Source organism: Phoca vitulina, unplaced genomic scaffold (assembly GCF_004348235.1).
Source record: "Phoca vitulina isolate PV1807 unplaced genomic scaffold, GSC_HSeal_1.0 scaffold36, whole genome shotgun sequence".
NCBI lineage: Eukaryota > Metazoa > Chordata > Mammalia > Carnivora > Phocidae > Phoca > Phoca vitulina.
The window spans coordinates 16,679,913-16,701,690 of NW_022589739.1; the positions used below are offsets into that span (position 1 = coordinate 16,679,913).

The 21,778-nt window shown below is 42.0% G+C and overlaps 1 protein-coding gene across 8 annotated transcripts in view; it reads left to right on the forward strand.

Annotated features, from left to right (window-relative positions):
- The window catches only part of ACER3 (alkaline ceramidase 3), a 148,828-nt gene extending 141,871 nt beyond the window's left edge, over positions 1–6,957 (forward strand). For 7 of the 8 annotated variants that reach the window (XM_032426967.1, XM_032426966.1, XM_032426968.1 and 4 more), the window contains 2 exons: positions 3,089–3,134; positions 3,853–6,957. In XM_032426967.1, the coding sequence (XP_032282858.1) occupies positions 3,089–3,134; positions 3,853–3,906 (100 nt within the window). In that variant the 3' untranslated portion in view covers positions 3,907–6,957. The remainder of the gene's footprint in view (positions 1–3,088; positions 3,135–3,852) is intronic. The other variant, XM_032426964.1, reaches the window with a different exon arrangement.
- The last annotated feature ends 14,821 nt before the right edge of the window (positions 6,958–21,778 follow it).

Below are 21,778 nucleotides of genomic sequence, written 5' to 3' on the forward strand. Positions count from 1 at the left end.
CATTGCCATGACAGAGCAGGTCATTATGGTATGTCTCCTGATAAAATACACTGAAATGAGCTCAGCATCATTTCTGTAGTATTCCTGCCAAATATGCATGGCCTAGGTCTGGTTATGAGGAAATATTGATGGACCTATGTTGAAGGTCCTTCTACAGAATGCAAGTCCTATACTTTTTAAGACTATCAAGTTCATGAGACAAGAAAAGACTGAAGAACTGTTCTAGTTAGAAGAAAATTGTAAGATATGAAAACCAAATGCAGTGCATGTTTCTAGATAGCAACCTGGATCAGAAAGGAAAAAAGAGAAATTATTGGGACAGTCAACAAAATTGGAATGAAGGGGGCGCCTGGGTGGCTCAGTCGTTAAGCGTCTGCCTTCGGCTCAGGTCATGATCCCAGGGTCCTGGGATCGAGCCCCACATCGGGCTCCCTGCTCAGCGGGAAGCCTGCTTTGCCCTCTCCCACTCCCCCTGCTTGTGTTCCCACTCTCGCGTGTCTCTCTCTGTCAAATAAATAAATAAAATCTTTTAAAAAAAATTGGAATGAAGTCTTGAGTTGGATGTTAGTATTGTATTAATTTCCTGAGTGGAAGGGTTGTATTATAGTAATTTAGGACACTGTCCTTGTTTTATGGTGATACACATTGGAATAGTTAGAGGTGATGGGCATCATGTCATTCAGACTCTGTAATATATACACGTGTGGGTGTGCAAAACAAATGTGGTTAAATGATAACAATTTGGCATCTGGGAGATGGGGATATAGGAATTCTTCATATCAATCTTGCAACTTTCCTGTAAGTTTGAAACTATTTTTAAATTAAAAAAATAAAAAAGGAGAGGGGAAGATATGACACCATTTGGCAACCATCTTAGAGATAGTTGATATGTATTATTTATCAATGGATGCTCTGGCTGATAGATGGGAGTATGATGAGGAACATCACCTCCAGATGATGGTGGGGGTGAGGGGGTTGAGATATTTAGTGTAAATAAGCAAATAGAAAACTGATCATCTAACTGGTAATCAAAATACCTTCTAAAACAGTAGGCTATCCATGTTTGTGAAAAGGAGAGGGCTAAATATACATATATGCTCATAAATAGTTAATTATCTTTGTAAGGGTATATGTTAACTGGTAAGTACTAGCATTTCTCTCTGGGCTAAAGGTACCAGGTAGGAGACAGATCTTTTTCCTATGTACTCTTCCAAATCTTTAACAAATGATTATATTACCTATTTTAAAAAAAAATTTTAAATAAAACAATGAGATTTTTTATATCCATTAAGTGAGCTCTATAGTATTTTGAAATTTCCTTCTGTATTCTTTCATTGCAGTGAAATGCTATCATCACACATTACTTGTCAGTGTAAATTGATGTAACCCATTTGGAAAGAAATTCGATACATGTGTTTGTGAAAATAAAATATTTATATTTTTTATCCCAGTTATTATATTCCTTGGAATTTATCCTAAAGAAAAAGGAAAATGAAAATGTGTGTGTAAACTCAAATATGTTTATTACAGTGTTCCTTAATTAGCAAAGCAACAATAATGATAGAAGAAAAATAAATTACCTAATAGGGTAGAATTCTAAATTATAGTATATCTTTTATTCGGCCATTTAAAATTATAAATGTGAAAATTTTATAACAACGTAGAAAGATATTTGGATTATTTGGATTTTTAAATGAAACAAACAGACTAAAATCATATGTAGGTAATTATTAACCCTGTGTAAAATTAATTTGTATAGGGACAAGGGTTAAAGTAAATACAGAAAAAAATGAAGCATTTTGACTATATTTGGTGGCAGGGTTTTGACTTACTTTTTTTGTTTTGTTTTCTATTAATGTTAAAATGTTTTACTTTGATTTTTTTTTTAAGGAAGCAGAGAAGATAGAATATGTTTTAGACATATTTCATCGTAAATAACTAAAATAAAAGAAGCTTGGATATTCAAGCTTCAGTTATGGAAATTTTGATTCTTTGGGTACCTCATTGAATGAAGCATGCAAATAATATTTCAGAGGGATGATTTGAGAATTTAATATAACACATGTGCCTTTTAAGACTTAAGTACTGGGGGCGCCTGGGTGGCTCAGTTGGTTAAGCGACTGCCTTCGGCTCAGGTCATGATCCTGGAGTCCTGGGATCGAGTCCCGCATTGGGCTCCCTGCTCAGTGGGGGGTCTGCTTCTCCCTCTGACCCTCTTCCCTCTCATGCTCTCTGTCTCTCATTCTCTCTCTCAAATAAATAAATAAAATCTTTAAAAAAAAAAAAAAAAAGACTTAAGTACTGTACAAATGTTTGTTTCAAACAGAGTTAACACAGGGAAGTAAAAATATCTGACCTTGGAACTTTGCTCCATCACTTCATAACTGTGTAACAATCTTGAGCCAAGTGATTTACTTGCCATATGCACTGATTTAGAATCCAGTCTCATCTTCAGAAGTTACTTATTCTAAAGGCTCCTGTGAGGAAGACTTTCATTACCTTCCTGATTATCTCATACCTGTATTGTAATCCTTGTAGAGCTGATATAACTACTTCCAAAACATTCTAAGAATACTCTAATCCTTGCTACCATTATCTTCAAACATGAAACTGGCAATTATGATATGAATCATCAAGTATGAGTGGAGTGCTCCCTACTAAACTACAAACATCCTGAGGTCACAGTCCGAGTATTCATTTCTGTCTTCCTTACCATCTTACCAAGTGTTCTGCATAGAGTAGCTGCTCAAAAACTGGTTGCTGGGTGCCTGGGTGGCTCAGTGGGTTAAGTGACTGCCTTTGGCTCAGGTCATGATCCCAGAGTCCTGGGATCGAGTCCCACATCAGGCTCCCAGCTCAGGGGGAGCCTGCTTCTCCCTCTGACCGTCTCCCCTCTCATGCTGTTTCTCTCTCTCTCTGAAATAAATAAATTAAAAAAAAAAAAAAGGTTGCTAAATGAACAAAGAATCTACTAGGATTGCTTTTTTTGTGTGTATACAGAGGCACTGTGGTTAAATTTGTCAGTAAGAAAGTTTGTATGAATTAAAAATTAATCTGAAGAGCTTTCCCCCCTCCCCTTTTCTTTCAGTTTATATACAAGAACTCTTTACCTGAGATACAGGCCAAAAGTAAAGGTAAGTTCCCTTCCTAGGGGTGGGTGTGTATGGGTGTGTGCATGCATGTGTGGATGTGTTAGGAGAGGTTTGGTATTGAGAGGATGGGCTACAGGTGGAAGAAGGGGATGGGGTGGAAAGGTAGTAGACAGAGTACAAGCTTTGGAACCAGATGCTCTCGAATCTTGAACCAGGTCTTCCACGTGCTGCTCTGTGACCTTGGGCAAGTCTGTTCTCTTTAAACCTTAGTTTTTTCAACAATAAAATGGAGCTGTCAATAGCTACATTAAGAATCTGAGATGATTTTTTTTTTAAAGATTTTATTTATTTATTTGACAGAGAGAGACAGAATGAGAGAAGGAACACAAGCAGGGGGAGTGGGAGAGGGAGAAGCAGGCTTCCCGCTGAGCAGGGAGCCTGATGCGGGGCTCAATCCCAGGACCCTTGGATCATGACCTGAGCTGAAGGCAGGCGCTTAACGACTGAGCCACCCGGGTGCCCCAGAATCTGAGATGATTAAAATGCCCAGCTCCATGCCTGACAAAATAGAAGCTTAATCCATTTAAGTAAATTAAATAAAAATAATTTCTGAGATCTGGTGCAAGTCTGGAAAGACTATGCCATACTCAGGCTACTAATACCAGGATAGTTGTTAGCACACCTAGCTCATTGGTTCTTTTTCAGGGATAACATGCAGCAGTTACCTTCTTTCATTTTGTCCTAACTTGTTTCCAAACAGTTTCTCTTCGGAATCTGGCCAGTGATCCTGTTTGAGCCTCTCAGGAAGCACTGATGATTATTCCACCACGAAAACAAAAAAGCACCTACCATAGACCTGGCCAAATGAATAAGCAAATCCTTAAAGATCTACACATTCAAATATATTATGACCATCGGAGTAAAGGAGTGACTTTCTGAGTAATGCTGCCGGTCACACAGAGAATAAGGAATGGGGCTTGTTGGATGTTTAGCTTGTGTCTTTATCTCATTGTTCTTCTCCTCCTCACCCTCACCCTAAGATGTTTAAAAAGAAACAGACATGATGTGTGTGTATACACTTGAATGCTGGAAAAATGAGGCTTTTCTTAACAGGTTAACAGTTTGTGCGGATCATAGGAAATTAACGTTTTTCCCTTTTTTGATAAGGGTTGCATGTGAATTATACTTTGCTTAATATTTGATTAAATAATCAAAACAGCTAAGTATTGGCAAAACCGCATATCCAGATGGCCAGCTGTGGAACCAGCACTTAGCGGTGTCAGCCTTGATTTATATTCTTGTCATAGTAACCTCATGAATGGTTTTCCAAGGTGAAAAAGAGCTGTCTGTGGGATTCTGATAGTTCTTCATTGTCTGCCTTTGTGCTAGTCAGTATGTCATAAGCAAGCTCCAACCTGCTACTAGGTTCCATATTTGCCGTATCCCAGATTTGCAGTGGGCTCTGGGGTTTCTGTGTGCAGCACAGCCAATCAGAGTGGGTGGGTCACCTTGTAATATTTATGAAGACCACGAGGACCCCTGTAGAATGTTACAGCTCCAGCCAGTTAAGGGTGGTTTCTCAGTTTTCTTTGATCTTTGCAGATCTTTAAGTTGTCACTGGTTTTATGGCTAGGCAAACATGATTGGTGGTCTGGCCTACCCCCCATATTCCATCCTCTTCACCTAACTTATTTGAAGTTACCAGTGAATGTTGTTACACTCCGACTTTTTAAATTATGCCATTTTTTTCCAGTTTTCAGAGAGGCTATGATTATGCCCAGGGAAATGTTTCAGGTTAACTAGAGCTAAAATGATCAGGATCCTATTTACCTAAAGCTTATTAGAATATCTGCCTCTTCATTTTTTGAAGGAACTAGATACAAGAGTTGAGAACAGCTCTAACTTCCTTGAACTTGTAACAGAACTCACCAAAATTAAAGTGCTAAGAAATGGCAGTGAAATACCATTGTAAGGCAGCTAGTTCTAATTTGGGTTTGAATGTATAACAAATTGAATCACTTTTCACAAACATAACACCTGTCTGGAGTAAAAACCTGATTTCACCCCTTTGCTGATGTATCACCATATTTGTAGCCCCATACCATTTAGCATTTTTGCAACTTTTTCCTGCTCATGCATTATAAAATCCAGATTGTTTTTACCACATGGTGACATTGACCCAGATTAAATCCTGAAGCTACAACTTCAAAAGGAAAATCTTTTTTTTTCTTATGCAAAGGTATGAAACACTCCTGTCATTTCTCCAGTATCCAGTAAGTCTCCTTGGTACAAATTTAAAACCAATACAAATTTTGTCATTTTTCTTCACCTACTAGCCTTAGTTTTAGTCGAAGTACTATTTTCCTTACCTTAGCATGCCAGCATGCCATTAGGCAGATAATTCTGCCTACTTTTATGATCTTCCAGCAAGAAAAACACTTGCCAAAACAAATCTAAAGAACTTTGGCTCTGCCTTAAGAAAATCTAAATCTAAGCCGTTCCAACACACAGCCCATAAGACTGTTCTTTTGCCACAAGATTCTGACTTCTGGCTACATTTCAGTGTAGATACCTAGGCTATCAGCCATTTTACATTTTTTTAATGAGTTCATTTGTTTCACACCATTGTCTTTTTGTGCTTTTCATTCAAGTTACACTTCTATGTAAAGAATTTATATATGGCAACAAAGGCACAGCTTCTTGACAGTGCAGCTAGGTGTGATGCAGCTGAGTTTCTGTGTGTCACAGTCAGATGAGATGTGGAGACCCTCCCCCCCCCACCACCACCACTGGCGCTGGGGTCCTTTTCAGCAGCTTGCTGAATGAGCAGTTGTAGTCACTTGAAGAAAGTTGTCCAACACCTCAGTGGAGAAACATGGGCACCACTGGATGGTTTGTAATGCTGTGGCCAGTTCTTCAGAGACCCTTGTTTCTGCTGTGAAAACAGCAACATGAAAGCAGAAAGCATTTTAGAAGTGTTGAACAGAAAGCAGAGACTGAATCCAGACTCTTAACTCCAGGTTAGTCTCTGCCTCACAGTGGCTGTCTTTCTAGCAGCCTAAGTATTTGCTCACTCAAGACTTTGTTTCTGTGCCATAGTGAGTATTATGGAAATACTGCTGACCTTCCGGATATCACTAAATTGACTTTATTTCAATGGCTTTATTTTTCCCTTCTAGGATTCTGGGTAGACATTATAGCTTGAATTACTACCCCCCCCCCTTCCCTTTATTTTCTTGGCAGAAAGTTTGTTTACATATCATCTAATGTGAAAGGTGCTCCTCTGTGGGTCCTATAGCAAATTATCTTTCAGAAAATACTAATACCTTAAGAGGATATGAAAGAAGCAGTTTGCTTGCACATCTTAATATCCTGCCATCTTCACAGAAAATTGAAAGCAATTTGACTCTTTTTTTAAGGAAAAACTATATGAAAGGTGGTTGTACTAATCTGGTTGGTCACTCTACCCACCCCTCCCCACCTTGGTGCTTTCATGAAACGTTGCCAACACCTGAATTGATCTCCTTTATCCTTGTGATATTGTATAAATTGATGATTGGTGATAAATTGATGAGAAACATTAGGCTTTGAATAATTTACAAATGAGAACCCCAGATAGTGGTATTTGGTATAGCAGAATTAGATAAAATATTATGGTTTACCCTAAATGCACAATTTCTAGGACTGTTAAACTAGGCTTTCCTTACACTAAGAAGGTTTTTCTTATACTAAGGAGAAGGAGGTAGGAGTCAATATCAAGAGACCAAAAACTTTAGGTACACAACGCATGAAAATCTTTAAATTCCTGAAAAAACTAAGTTCTATTTTTTTTTTTTAAGATTTTATTTTTAAGTAATCTCTATATCCAATGTGGGGCTCAAACTTACAACCCAGAGATCAAGAGTCATGTGTTCTACTGACTGAGCCAGGCATGCGCCCCAAAACTAAGTTCTGTTTTAATGCCAGTTCCTTCAGAATTTAGCCAATGCCCCTTAAAGTATAATGATTTAGCTTAAGGTTTTCTTTTCTTTTTTTTTTTTTTTAAGATTTTATTTATTTATTTGACAGAAACACAGCGAGAGAGGGAACACAAGCAGGGGGAGTGGGAGAGGGAGAAGCAGGCTTCCCAACGAGCAGGGAGCCCAATGCGGGGCTCAATCCTAGGACCCTGGGATCATGACCTGAGCTGAAGGCAGATGCTTAACGACTGAGCCACCCAGGCGCCCCCAGCTTAAGGTTTTCTTATGAGTCCTATGGGTTCCATATTACTTTGCTCTTGAAAAAAGTAATTTGTTGCTAAGTTGAACAGTTTTAGCTCTCGATTCCACATTTACATGACGGAAGAAATTCTTTTAACCCTGTGGTTTATGATGTGCTACTGGATAAGTATTTATATAAAACCGATATTTGAAAGAGAATCAGTTATAATTGGAATTTGTAAGTAAGTGGCAATTTGTAGATCTACCTGTGTCTTACATTTTGCATCTTATCAGTGCCATAATATAATTAGTTTAGTGACTTTGTCTTGTTTTTCAGTATCTAAAATTACAGCTTATTCACTATGCTGTAAACATTTGGAAATAATGAGTAAAATTTGGCTAAAAGCTAAACCCCTTTGTAGAGGGGGCTGTAAAGTGAAAAAAAAAAGTCACAGCCCACCTGAATGGGAAACTTCAATGCTGTTTTTTAAACTGTTGGACTTCCTTTAAGAATAAGGAAACTTAAATGTCTAACTGTAGTTGCTAGATGAGACGTTGCCAGTTTTGCTGAGGTTCATGTGAGCATGCTATTTGACTTAACATTTTCTCCTGTTGGGGAGGAAAAACCTCTGTTCTACCCTCTTAGATCCAGTAGTTGGGGGCCTGTGAATTAAACTGATTAGCAAGAGAAAATGTAGATTTTTTTTCACATCTGTACACAAGAACTCAGAGAAAAGCAGGATTTGGGGCTCATATGCCATCTTAATTAGGGGAGGGGAGAAAGGGCACTTAGGGGAAAACGAATGGCTTTCAGAAAGGATAAATGGGCCCTTAGGAGAAAGAAGGGAGGTATAATAGTTTTGTGACAATGTCTGCTTAGTTGTGGTACCAAAAGTCCCAGGGAGAGGATTTGTAACAGTTGAGTTCATTGGGGGAGATTCTACTTTTAGGCAGATAAAGGGAATTCAGAAAAGCCTCTTCCTGCATCTGTAGATTCTCAATGCCCTTAGCTCAAAATAATTGTTATGCCACAGTGGTGTATTCTGGACTCCTTTATTTCCCCCATCTAAAACTTCCCAGGGTGTTTCAAGGAGCAGAAGCTGAGATAGTGGTTGTGGAGAAAAGATTCAGGTTAGAAGGTGGGAGGTAAGAGATACGCAAAGGGAAAGAGGCATAAATTTATGGAGAAAGAAAAGGAAAAACAAAAACTAATAGTTGAAACGGATTATAAACTCAGTTTCTTGAGTTCAGAGAGCAGTCAGTCCAGATGATTTCTACATGTTGGTCTTGAAGTATCTTTAGATGGCAGAGTCATCACGATGGTAGTGGTAATCTCACAGTCATGGGCATTTCCTGGAGCTCAGAGGACCCTGTTCTGGTGAACTTCCTGAGTGGCCCAAACTGTTGGGATAAAGCCTTTAAGGTTCCCTTCAGCTTGCAGGGCTTTAAGAAACAGGCAGTTTTAGTTCTTAATGGTGCCAAGTCAGGAGGGTGGAAGAAAGTTGGAAAAGTTAATTACTGACAAAATGCACAAGATGGCAGGATTCAGCTTTCAAAGAGGTGAAAAAAGCTCAAAGACAATGAACAGGAATAGAATCTGATAATCCACAATGGTGGGTTATAGTTTTCTATTGAAACATAAAATTTATCTGTAATCACCCCCACTTTTATCAAAGATAATTGAGGTAAGACTATTTTTGTTTGCAAAGCAAGTCTAGTCTCATCAAACTTGGCCTGATGGGGTTTTTTGTTTTGTTTTGTTTTGGTTTTAAGATTTATTTATTTATTTATTTATTTGACAGAGAGAGACACAGCGAGAGAGGGAACACAAGTGGGGGAGAGGGAGAAGCAGGCTTCCCGCTGAGCAAAGAGCCTGATGTGGGGCTCGATCCCAGGACTCTGGGATCATGAGCTGAGCCGAAGGCAGACGCTTAACGACCGAGCCATCCAGGCACCCCATCAGATTGGACTTTTAAAAGGCTCAAGGCTAGGAGAATTTGCCATCAGACTTCATTTGCAGTACCCACAGATTTGGATGAATTCCTTCTCAAGGTCCCCAAAATACCTTAAGTTTTCTGGGCCTGCCAGGAGGTAGCCTTCCTTACTCACCTATAAGGCTGGGAATCCTGTAAACCAGGTGCCAGGTGGATTTTCCAGGAAGGTTTTATAAGCGCTGGCTCCTTAAAGTCCACCTTAGTTTCTTAAACCTGGTCATCTCTGATGCTATGCACACCATTCTCACACATGACACTCCAGTCAAAGCCTAATATAACCAGTGTTTCCAATTGTGTCCTGTTATAAGAAAAACAAATTCTTACTGAACTTACTCAAATAACTATATTGCCATGAAAATAACATTCAGGGGCGCCTGGGTGGCTCAGTCGTTAAGCATCTGCCTTCAGTTCAGGTCATGATCCCAGGGTCCTGGGATCGAGTCCCGCATCGGGCTCCCTGCTCCGTGGGAAGCCAGCTTCTCCCTCTCCCACTCCCCTTGCTTGTGTTCTCTCTCTCGCTGTGTCTCTCTCTGTCAAATAAATAAAATCTTTTAAAAAAAAACAAAAAAACCCATTCAGTAAGGGTTTCCAAATTTTGGATGGATCAGGCAGGGAGAAAAGATAAATGTTTCATTTTTGTTTACAAAGACATAATCTACTAAATTGCTATGTTATAGATAGCTTAAGAGAAAGGGGGTTTCTTAAACCCAGAAAATGAAACATTAAAGAACTAGCAATATTCTGAGCAAAGGTCATAGAAGAAATCATAATCATTCTTTATCAGTCTACTCAGTGCCATATGATAAATTCAGGTGTTTCTTGATTTGCAGTTTTATGAACCTATGAGCTTTTCTATTTGTTCTAGAAATCATTAGTCCAGGGTATGATCTTAAAATTACCTAAACAATGACATCAGAAACCTGTACCCCAGAGTAATGCTGTAATCTTACTGTGGGTCCCTGAGACAATCTTCTGTTGAAGATTAAACCTGCAGCTGATTACAAGAGTTTTCAGGAAAACATCAGAGTAAAACAGTATCTATGAGTGACAAAAGGCTTTAAATGGCCATGATTAAAGATTTGATGAGAGTTCTTTATAATGCAGTTGACGAGGAGATTTAGTTGTCTCTGTGACATTCAACATTTTAAGATAACTGGAGTTATGATTGGTCACATTCTACCAGGACATGGACAGCTATGACTTTGACAAATTTCCAATAATCCAAGAAACTGTGTCCTTTTAATAGGGAATTTCACCCTCTAGCTTTGCATCCATATACTATTGAGCTCATTTCTTAAAAAAAAAAAAAATTATAAATAAATGCATTTAATCATAGCCAGTTTGCCCACATGAATAAGATATTCCCCCCCTTCTTTCTCTCCCCTCCACCCCCTGCCCTCTTCTGCAGACCCTTTACAACTTTATGCCCATGTGGGATTTTGTCCTTTCCTCTTCCTCATTCTGGAACAACCTTTAAACAACCTCTGTGCAACTACTTGAGGACAAAATTGCTCTTCTTTTTTCCTTAACAAAAACACATCTTTCATTTCTTACAGGCCTTTTGAGATTGCTTCCCTTCTTTATTTTTTCTAGTATTTTTCACTTACATGTATTGATTAGCATTTTTAACCCTTAGTAACCTTAATTTCCAGTGAAAATGAGGAAGTCATCAGTTGTGAACTGTCACATATCAGCATTCTATAGATTAGCACATTTATGAATGTACCACTTCAAATCCAGATCTACATGTTTCTTCATAATACAATTTCTTAATGTGGTGAAAGAACATGTTTATTAACAGGCCCAAATATCTTTAGTCAAAATAATCTTTAAGTCAAATATCTTTAATCAAAAATAAGTCAAAGTAGATAAACTTATGTTTAGTAATTAATGTTTCAGTATTTTATTTTATTTGGAAATGACCTAGACACAGATACAAAGAACTGCTTCATTTGAAATTCAAACTGAAGATAAAACCCTGGCTTGGGACCATAAACTTTGATGTTGGATTTGACGTTGGTTTGACATCATTGAGGGAAAAGTGGAAAACATGTAAGGGATAGCAGGTTTCACCAAGCAACAATTCTTTCCCTGGTAGGCAATCAGAGCAGCTAAGGAGAAGACCGAGCACTAAAGAATGTAAGCAGTATTGTTAGCTACAGAATTTCTACTGTAACAGACATACACTTGGCCATTTGCAATAAGCAGTACCAACCCCCATTTTAATTCACTTTTAATAGCCAGTATTGTTTCACAAGACCTTCCTTTATTATTAAATCCAGGAAATTACTACCTGTTTTGATTGGCAGCTATTGTAGAAAATGATCACAAGAGTATTTCCTCCTAGCCGACCCTAAAAACAAAAAATTTGTCACAGATAACCTAAAATTGCCCCACTCTGTTTAGCTCAGCAGCTGTCGATATTATAGCAGCAACCACAGGTCACACTTCGCTCACAACTCCTTTTCAACCCTTCTTAACAAGACCTGCTTCGTTGCTTTAAAGAATACAACGCTGATACTTGAACTAGATTTAGTCACTGGTAATTTATTCACAAAATTGTCATAAAAGAAGCTTTATTTGAAACTTGTGGCAGCGTCTTTGCAGAACATCACTTTTACCTTGAGTTTGGAGAAGTAACTAAGATTGCAGCAGAGCACATTTCTTAGGGAAGTCACATAAATATAAGCACGTAAATATAGTTCACTACAGATACTCGTTTTGAGATCATCTGCACCTTAAAATGATAAAAATGTTTTATGATCTATGGCTCTAGACGGGGGGTTGGCAAACTACAGCCCACAGATCAATTCAGTCTGCAGTTGTATGGCCTGCGAGCTAGGAACAATTTTTACATTTTAAAAGTGTTGTTTAAACTTACAAAAAGAAAGAAGAAAATGCAACAGAGATGTATGTGGCCTGTGATGCCTCAAAGATTCACTGTCTGGTTGTGAGAGTTTGCCACCTCTTCTCTAGGTCTTCAACAGATGAACTCCGTAATGCAAGCCCAGTGTAGTACTTGCCACTGCGCTTCTCTGCGGGATGATTCCAGTGCGTATTCATCAGAAAGAAAATATTTTATACATTTAACACTTTTATTTTATACATTACATATACAAATATTTTATACATTATACACTTCTTTGTTGAATGTGATAGGATTTGTGTTTAAATATTTACACTATAAAATTATTTCTTCATACTAGTTTTACTAGATCATTAACGGCCTGCTGCAAAGTGCCTAAACCTTTGAATAAAATTACATGATTTTGTTTTCATTATGAAGGGAATTACATTCCATACTGTAAAGTCCAAAAATGCTAGTTGCATTCAGTTTTTAAGTTGACTTCCAAAAAGCTGAGATCTTTTGACCATCTTTCCTCATGCCATATAAAATGTGTCATGTGGCAGTTGTCAGGGAACTAATAAGCCATCACAGTCATGGGTACTTTTTTTTTTTAACTTTCTAAAAGGAAAAGTTCGAAGTCCTTTCCACAATTAGTCCTTGTTTCCTTTTGGCTTTTCTTTTTAGAGCTAAATTATTTAATACCAATTAATTAGTGAGTCTGTTTTAATAAATAGGTATTATCAATTTCTGTTTAATGTATTGATCAGGCATTGTCTACTGTCCAGCATTTCCACACATTTAATATTTCTGAGTCGTTAATGTGGCCAAAAGATAAACCGTTCAAGCTAATCTTAAGGTTCCTAGTTTCATTTTGGTGCAGATGTCTGTTCTACTAGCAATTACTTAATAAACATAGGTTGTACTGGATCTTTATGAGGAACTAACCATTTTCAGGTGATCTCAGATCTGCTTATTCACTTTTTCTATTTGATTTGCCAGTGCCACAATCATTTTTCTAGAAGATAGTAGAAATATGTATTTTTATCTAATCTGCTATAACCTAGGCTATATTTCATTACTTCTCTAGGTGAAAGTATTAAAAATGATAACTGTTTTGAAATAAGACTTCTGGTAATGTTTTACCCTGGTTTATATTAATATATACATTTATATAAAGGTAGGGCCACTGTGTTTAGTTGCACAGCCTGTGCACTGCACAAGGCACCCACTTGAGGGAGGGGAGTTAGTGGAGGCCGAAATCTAACCTGTGCTCAGCTTGTCAAGGTATGTGCCTTGGTAGGGTTGCATCTTGGGACACCTTTTTTCAGCTTCTAGGTGAAAGGGTCTGTATAAGGCCAGCAGCAGTCCTGCTCACAGGGAGGATCTTTATCATTAGAGTTTTGAACTATAGTGCAATACCTTTCTACTCCAAGCCTAGGTAATTTGCAAAGCAAAAGCTAAAACATTTATGATCTATAAGTACACAGCATTCTCAACTTTAGGGCCTCCGGAGTAAACACATGAACCCTACAGCTTCAAAACAGAAAAAACATACTGCACTAGCCGTGGTATGTCTGGTTTCTGTCTTTCGCAATGGCCAAAGCACTATCTGCAAGATGTAAAACATAACTAGAATTTCCCACTCCTCATTCAGTAATCCAAACCATGGCTTTTCAAATATTAGTTTTCCTAGCCAAACCCTCTGGAATGGGTAGTCTGAATCACTGCTGACCATATGGTAGATGGGTCAACTAGTTCCTCCTTTGTATGTCAGGAAGGGACAGCCTTGCCTGAATCAACAGGCTGCCAACGAATACAAGCAAATTTGCAAAGTGATTTGGACTCTGCTTTGTAAAAGTAAGGACTGAAAACGGGTTGGGATTGCTTTAATTCCACCTCAGAGTAGTTCATGCCTTTCTAAAGCTACCCTGCCACACACACCCTCCAAACACAGGCATTCACCATTTGAGTGAATTTCTATTGAGCTGATGGGGCTTAGCTCTAGCATGCCGGGGGTGGGGTTTTCCCCCCACCACCCCCCAGCTTTTTTTTTTCTTGCTTTAGCCCTGGACTGGAATACAGGTCTACCTAGGTGCTAGAGAAAGCAGGACCTGTCTCACTTGGTAAGCCAGCCTCGCCCCAGAATAGGGCTGATTCTCAAATGTGGAGAAAGCATAAAAAGAGAAAGGATTCGTTTCTCGAGCCTTGCTATGTGGGAACCATATGGCACTGTGCCATCCACTCAGCAAACTTTGGAAAGCTATGTCCATATTAGGTGCTAGGAGCAGATGGAGAACAAGACATCCTGCCCTAGGCACTTACACTCTAGTGCCCACCAAGTAACTACCAGTTACATTTGGGGTGAGTGTCATGGAGGGAGGGAACAGAGAGCTTTGGGAGTGTGCATGAGGAAACTGGAGAAGGGGACACTTCTCTAAAGAGGAATGTTATGTTAACTGAAGGGTGAGAGGAGTTAGGAAAAGAAAGACAGGCTGGTTACAGCAGAGAGAGCAAAAAGTGAGTGTCTGGGGAGATGAGCAGGAATCAAGTCACACAGGGCTTTCAAAGCCACGTTGAGAACCTGAATTTGGAAAGCTCCTGAAAGGGTGGAAAATGGACGAAAGGGAGCCAGTGTGGGTGCAGGGATAGAAGATCAAATACATCTGAGTTAAATGGGAAGCGGCAGATTGGGGGTGAGTTCGCAAGTAAGTTTGGGAGTCATTGAATGTGAAGACAGAGAGAATCCTGGTGGAGAGCTAAAAGGTAGTAAAATACTGTGGATCTGGAGCTCAGCTGAGCAATCTGGGTTGAAGACAGAACTCTGAGAAAAACATACATGATACTTCAAGCCATGGGAGTAGAGATCACGGAAGGAAAGAAGAGGGTCTCAGGCTGAGTCCTATAAACCAAACCATTTAAGGGTTAGGTAGAGGAATTATGAAGGGCAGGGCACCTCCAAACAAAGAGAATCACCACTCACTTGGAAAGGAATCTGAGGATGAGAGCCTGTGTTCTAGTTCCTCAGGGTCTGTGTATGGCTAGCTCTGTGCTCCACGTGGTATGTGGGGCGGGGAGGGGGGGGGGAGGCAGTAGCCCGGACCCAACACCGCCCTGAGGCAGCAGGCTCCCAGGGGAGCCCATTGGCATTAAGTCCTGACAGGGTACAGTTACATACCTCATGTCCTTGGTGTCTGAAGACCTGGGTTAGGATCTTGGGCCCCCACTGAAGAGGTGTCTGTAGCCAAGTCACTTAACTTTAAATGTTGGATTCTGGATCTGTAGGGTTGTCTGAAGGGTTAGCACCATGGTGTAGCATGAATCTAATTATAATGGGCTTTCTGAATAGGATCCTTCCTGTAAGAATGTCTGTCCTGGGCCTGCCAGGGGTATCTCAAAACTTGTAGACAACACTGAGGAGTCAACCTCTCTTCCAGGTCCCTCTCCCATTGACCAGTTTGACCTGGAACAAGGGGCCATCCAACTTTCCTCCCCTTCCTGGTCGTCAGATGCCACCTTGTGCTCACAGAACCTGTTTGTCTTGGAGATGGGGACAGGTTCCTCTGCCTTATCTCACTCCAGTTTTTCAGACTAGGGTGTGGCGGAACAAGCACTGGACTGAGACTTTTTACAATAGATTAAAACATCTACCCACTGTAAAGAGGCAGGCTGGAAAGGAGTTAAGATTGTTATAACTCCACCTCTGAACAGTACACACATTTCTGAAGTCACCCTGCCACAGATATCCACTACATATATCTCACTAGGTTCCCCCCGGCCATTCCAGAACCTTCCTAGAGCGGCCATAGTTGCCTGTCCTAAAGTCTTCATTTTACTCCAATAAACTTACCCCATCTAACTCTCTCGCCACTTCAATTCATCCCTAAACTTCCCAAAAGACATTTCTGCTAAGGAGAAAAGATGCGTTTTTAGGGGACTTAAAATGAGTTAACAACATTGTCATTCTGCCCACTTGGGTGGTGGTCGGCTCCATGCCAGGCCTTGGACTCTCAGCCATGAGTGCGACAGGAGTTCTCAGTCTGGGAAAAAAATCCAGCCAGGTCCCTCCCTGGGGCTGTACTCTTGCCCTCCTACGCCCCAGATTTAATTGGTGCTCCCATCGTCTCTCAGCCTTCACCTGCCAGTTTCCAGGAAGTCTGGGCTTCCCTAATCCTCCAGCTATCTCTTACCATCCCCATTGAAACCTATACTCAAGCCCCGTCCCCCCTTTTCCTTCTTCCTACTACCACTCACTTCCCATTCATCCTCATCCCACACTCTTCTTTCATCCAGTTACTCCCCACGGACCCAGGACCCTCTTAATTAGCAAGAAGGACAAGGAGCTTGAGAGGTGAATGCTCTCATAGAATATCCAATAAAGCACCAATCTCCAAGGACACCAGCCTGCCATTCTGATAGCCCCTGCCCAGTTTAGGCTGGGCCATACCTTGCTCCCAAGCCTATACCCCACTCAGCATCTGCCTCTGGGGTCCCCACCTTCAGTCTTGCCCTCTCCAGACACTGTACCACCATTTGGGCTACTATAATGAACTCTTGAAAACAGAGATTTGTCAAGACTTTCAAAGGACCAAGTTAAAACTCCAGGTATGGCATTCAAAGCCCTTCCCAGGGTACTTCTAATCTATCTGTGTATCTTCAACTCCCAATATTTACCCCTCCAACCACATTAAGCCTGAAATGTGTCCCAGACACGTCCTGTTTATTCCCACCTCTGTAGCTCTGCCCAGGAGTGCCCTCTCCTTGGCTACTGGCAAAACTCCTTACCATCCCAAAGCCCATGTGGCAGGTTAAATATGGCCATCAATTTTTACAGTGCCTCCCCAGTATCTGGGCTGGTCTTGTGACTCTGACCAACAGAATGTGGTGGGAGTGATATAATGCAAGTTCTGAAGGTCAGGCCTCAGAGGCCTTGTAGCCGCTGCCCTCACCATCTTGGAACCCCAAGACCACCATGCCGTGAGGCAGCCCAGGATGAAGGAGCACAAAGAGTGCGAGGCCCGGCTGTCCCCAGCTGACCCATGAACTGACTAGAGCCACAGGAGCGAGCCCAGGCGGGCCCAGCACAAGAGGCCCCCAGGCCACCCGCAGAATCTTGAAAAATAATTGATGCTGGTTGTTTCGAGCCATTACGTTTGGGGTTGGTTTGTGACACAGCACTAGATAACTGATATTATCCAGTTCTAATGTGAAGTCTTCCTTGGCTCGCTCAGGTTCCCTTCTCCAAGTTCCCTCTCTGTGTTTTGTATGCATCCCACCCCTTTATAAATATTCAATATCTGGCTCTCCCAAGAGATGGTGAGCTCTTGAGGACCAAGACCGAGTCTGATTGACCACTCACAGTGATAATGGCATGAAGCCCATGATCATTTGCCAAATAACAGTATGCTCGGATGTCATTAATGCCTTTAGAAAATATGCCTGTATGAACATTTTACATACAATTTCCCCAACAAAGATTTCAGAGCATATCCTATATTTTTAAATTTTTTTAAAGATTTTATTAGGGCGCCTGGGTGGCTCAGTTGGTTAAGCGACTGCCTTCGGCTCAGGTCATGATCCTGGAGTCCCGGGATCGAGTCCCACATCAGGCTCCCTGCTCAGCAGGGAGTCTGCTTCTCCCTCTGACCCTCCTCCCTCTCATGCTCTCTGTCTGTCATTGTCTCTCTCGCAAATAAATAAAATCTTAAAAAAAAAAAAAAAAGATTTTATTAATTTGTCAGAGAGAGAGAGAACACAAGCAGGGGGAGGTGCAGAGGCAGAGGGAGAAGCAGGCCCCCCGCTGAACAAGGAGCCCAATGCGGGACTTGATCCCAGGACGCTGGGATCATGACCTGAGCTGAAGGCAGACGTTTAACGGACTGAGCCACCCAGGCGTTCCCCAGAGCATACCCTATGTTAACAGAACAGGCCCCAGGCCCTGGCGTTGCTCTCAGTCCAGCAGGGAGAACTGATCATGAAAATACAGCATTCAAGCGATTCCGTCAGGCATACTGCCGGAGAGGCCAAGGCAGCCGTGGGTGGAGTCAACAAAACCGGAAGAGAGAGCATTTAGCTCATCACAAAGGGTAAGCTGTCACTGTAGGAAGCTTGTACCTGTCCCCACTTCACCTTCCCTCCAAGGAGGATGGATGTCCTGGACTGGTCAGATTCAAGAATATTGAACCAAGCCCAGTCCCGGGGGTGGGGCCTCAGCTTGTGAAAAGCAGGGTGTTGAACGTAGGTCCCAGTCTGGGGACGGCTCCTGTCTATTTCTTCTCTCTCAGACACTCGAGGTAAGACGGGGGCTTGGGCTGCTTCCCATTGGTGAGGAGGTGCATTTTCTCCCCCTCCCAGCCACCCCTCTCCTTAGAGGGGGAAGCAAGAACCAGAGGAAGGACAGGGAGAGAAAGGAACCAGGACAAAACTTCCGGGTTAAGGTTCCATGCTTGGAGTTGGGGCCAAAAGTAATAAAAAATTTGTTTGCCTGCCATATCCACTGTGCATGTATTCCCCAGGAATACCTTAGGGTGGTAGGGGGCTGGTGGATAACCCAGGAATCTGTGTTCCATTCATCCATCTCGGCATGAAACCAGAGGAGGGAATAACCAACAGAAACTTTTCCTGTTCCTAGAACATGAGAAAGAGAGTCCCAGGCAGAGTGAATAGCATTGCAAAGGAAAGGAAACATACGCATGGAACAATAAATGGAGAAAGAAGTGACAGGGTCACAAAGGAACTTTATATGATCCTCTTCTGCCCCATAAACATTTCTGTGTTAGTTAGTTGCTAATGTTACTGTAGTACCCACTTACTGCATGCCATGCAGGGGTCACCTTACACAAATCAAATCCTATTATCCTCCGAGGCACTGAGATAAATGACTTGCCCATGTTCCCACAAATGAGGAATGTGAGGCTTGAAAGGGTCACCTACGTGGCACGTACGGCCTCTTTTACCAACTTAGTTATTCAGCAGCCACGGTAACAAGGACACGTTGAATTGAGCTCGTACCAGGTTTCCTGCAGGAGGTGGTGCTTGAGCTGAGTCCTGAGGGATGAGGGATCAGGGCCGGCAGAGGCCGTGAAAGCCTAAGGTGTGAGGACTCCAGGCGATCTGGAAGAGTGCACTGAGAAAAGGGGGAAATCCAGCAAAAAGAACTACAGAGGACACCCAAAGCTCCACAGTGTCAGCATCCAGGAACACAGTTCCACACAGCAGCACCACCCTCAGGAACAGGACCCGGCCCAAACTTTTCCTTACTCATACCAAAAGGTGGCTCTGATTCAGCTTCCTGGATCAGCTTTATCAAAGTAAATGCAAGTTTCCTTGAGACAAGAATTACTGTTGCATTAAGACTGAGACGAGGGGCGCCTGGGTGGCTCAGTCGTTAGGCGTCTGCCTTCAGCTCAGGTCATGATCCCAGGGTCCTGGGATCGAGCCCCACATCGGGCTCCCTGCTTGGCGGGAAGCCTGCTTCTCCCTCTCCCGCTCCCCCTGCTTGTGTTCCCTCTCTTACTGTGTCTCTCTCTGTCAAATAAAAAAAGACTGAGATGATTTTTCTTTCTAGAAATGATTCTGGGCAGGGAGAAAGAAGATAGAGAATGCCTCCTGATTGCACTGAGGGATGAGTGTTAACCTTCTCGATTTCTCAGTTGAAACTCAAACACAGATTCAGGACTTGACACAAAGTCCCACAGCTAAAGCAGTTGAGACTCAGGCCCAGTTATTCAGACTCCAAATTCTGTTCTCATTCATTTTTTAAATCTTTCATTCACTGAAAAAAATGTGGCCTGCCGCAAATGTGCTAGGCACAGGACAAGCCCCTGAGCCTAGAGCGATGATTAAGTAGACTTAGACCATCTCGCTGTCCCTCCCGTCTCAGTGCATCAAATGCTGAAGCAGGAATACACTGAGAGCTACAGGAGCCTACCTCTAGTATTTCTAATGGGACTGTGATTGCACCAACACTTCTGCAAGGATCTCTCACTTTTTTGGGTAGTTATTGGCACTGCCATTATTATTATTATTTTAAGATTTTATTTATCCATTCGACAGAGAGAGAACACACAAGCAGGGGGAGTGGCAGAGGGAGAGGGAGAAGCAAACTCCCTTCTGAGCAGGGAGCCCAATGCGGGGCTGGATCCCAGAACCCTGGGATCATGACTTGAGTCAGAGGCAGATGCTTAACGACTGAGCCACCCAGGCGCCCCATGGCACTGCCATTATTTCATTGAACACCTGCTTTGTGCCCGTCTTGTGCTAGACATTGTGCATAGACTACAATACACAAGCACTAGAGCACAATTCAATCTAGTAACACCTACTATATGGAAATGACTCAATCTGAAAATATTTATTGAGCATATACTTAGGCCAAGTATTCATTCAACAAATATATTTTTTTAAGATTTTATTTATGGGGCACCTGGGTGGCTCAGTCGGTTAAGTGGCTGCCTTCGGCTCAGGTCATGATCACAGGGTCCTGGGATCGAGCCCCGCATCAGGCTCCCTGCTCAGCAGGGAGCCTGCTTCTCCCTCTCCCTCTGCCTGCCTCTCTGCCTACTTGTTCCCTCTCTCTGTCAAATAAATAAATAAAATCTTTTAAAAAAAGACTATATTTATTTGTTTGACTGAGAGAGACACAGCAAGAGAGGGAACACAAGCAGGAACACAAGAACACAAGAGGCAAAGGAGGGAGAGGGGGTCCATCCAGGCAGGGGAGCTCCAAGGCCGAAAGAGCTTTGTCAGGCTAAGGCTGGTGGCCAGGGCAGGGGGCTGACAGTAGGAAGCTGAGGAAAAGAGCATGAGGTGTAGCATGAAATCTGCACGGGTCACAGGTAATCCAGCTACTGTGGAGGAGGGATCTACTGAGAGCATGGAAGTATGTGGAGAGACCGAGCGGGAGGCTGTGTCATCTGAGCAGCCAATGCTAGTTTGGATTAGCCTGTTGATAGCGGGAATGGAAGTGGACAGGTTGATGAAACATTTAGGGATTAAAATCAACTGGGCTTGGGTGGGGGGATGAAGACAAGGAGGGAGTCAATCACGGTTTGGGGCATGAACAAAAAACACAGTGGGTGGTGACACTCTGGGACAACTCTGGGGATGGAGATGAGAGGTTGCACCCGGAGTGGCTGTGGGCCACCACGTGGAGCTGCTAGGTAATAGGTGGCTGGATGGACATATGGCACTGGAGCTCGGAGGTCCTCAGGCAAAGGAGATATCTAGGACAGAGCCTGGGCACCTCCCACTATTAAAGGTGGAAAGAGGAGGAAATGAGCAAAGGGAATTGAGAGACATGGTTAAAGAGGGAGAAGGAAAGGCAGGAGAGAGTAGCATCTCTGAAACAAAGCAGAGTGTGTTTTAAGGACAGAACCCAGTGTGATGGGATTCACAGGGAGTCAATACAGGAAAGGCTATTGTGATCTGGAGTTTGTCTTTCTTCATGAAAGCAGGGCTTGAGGTGCAGCTGGGCAGGTGCGGGGAGTTAGATACACAGCAAAGAAGACCTGATTTGGCATGTTTGGGGAACAAAATAACGCCAGGCAGAAAGAAAAAGAAGTGGGGCCAGAGGAAGTGGAAGAGGTCATAATATCAGTGCCACTCGCTGATTGGCTACTTTATGCTCATTTAATGCTCCCAACAACC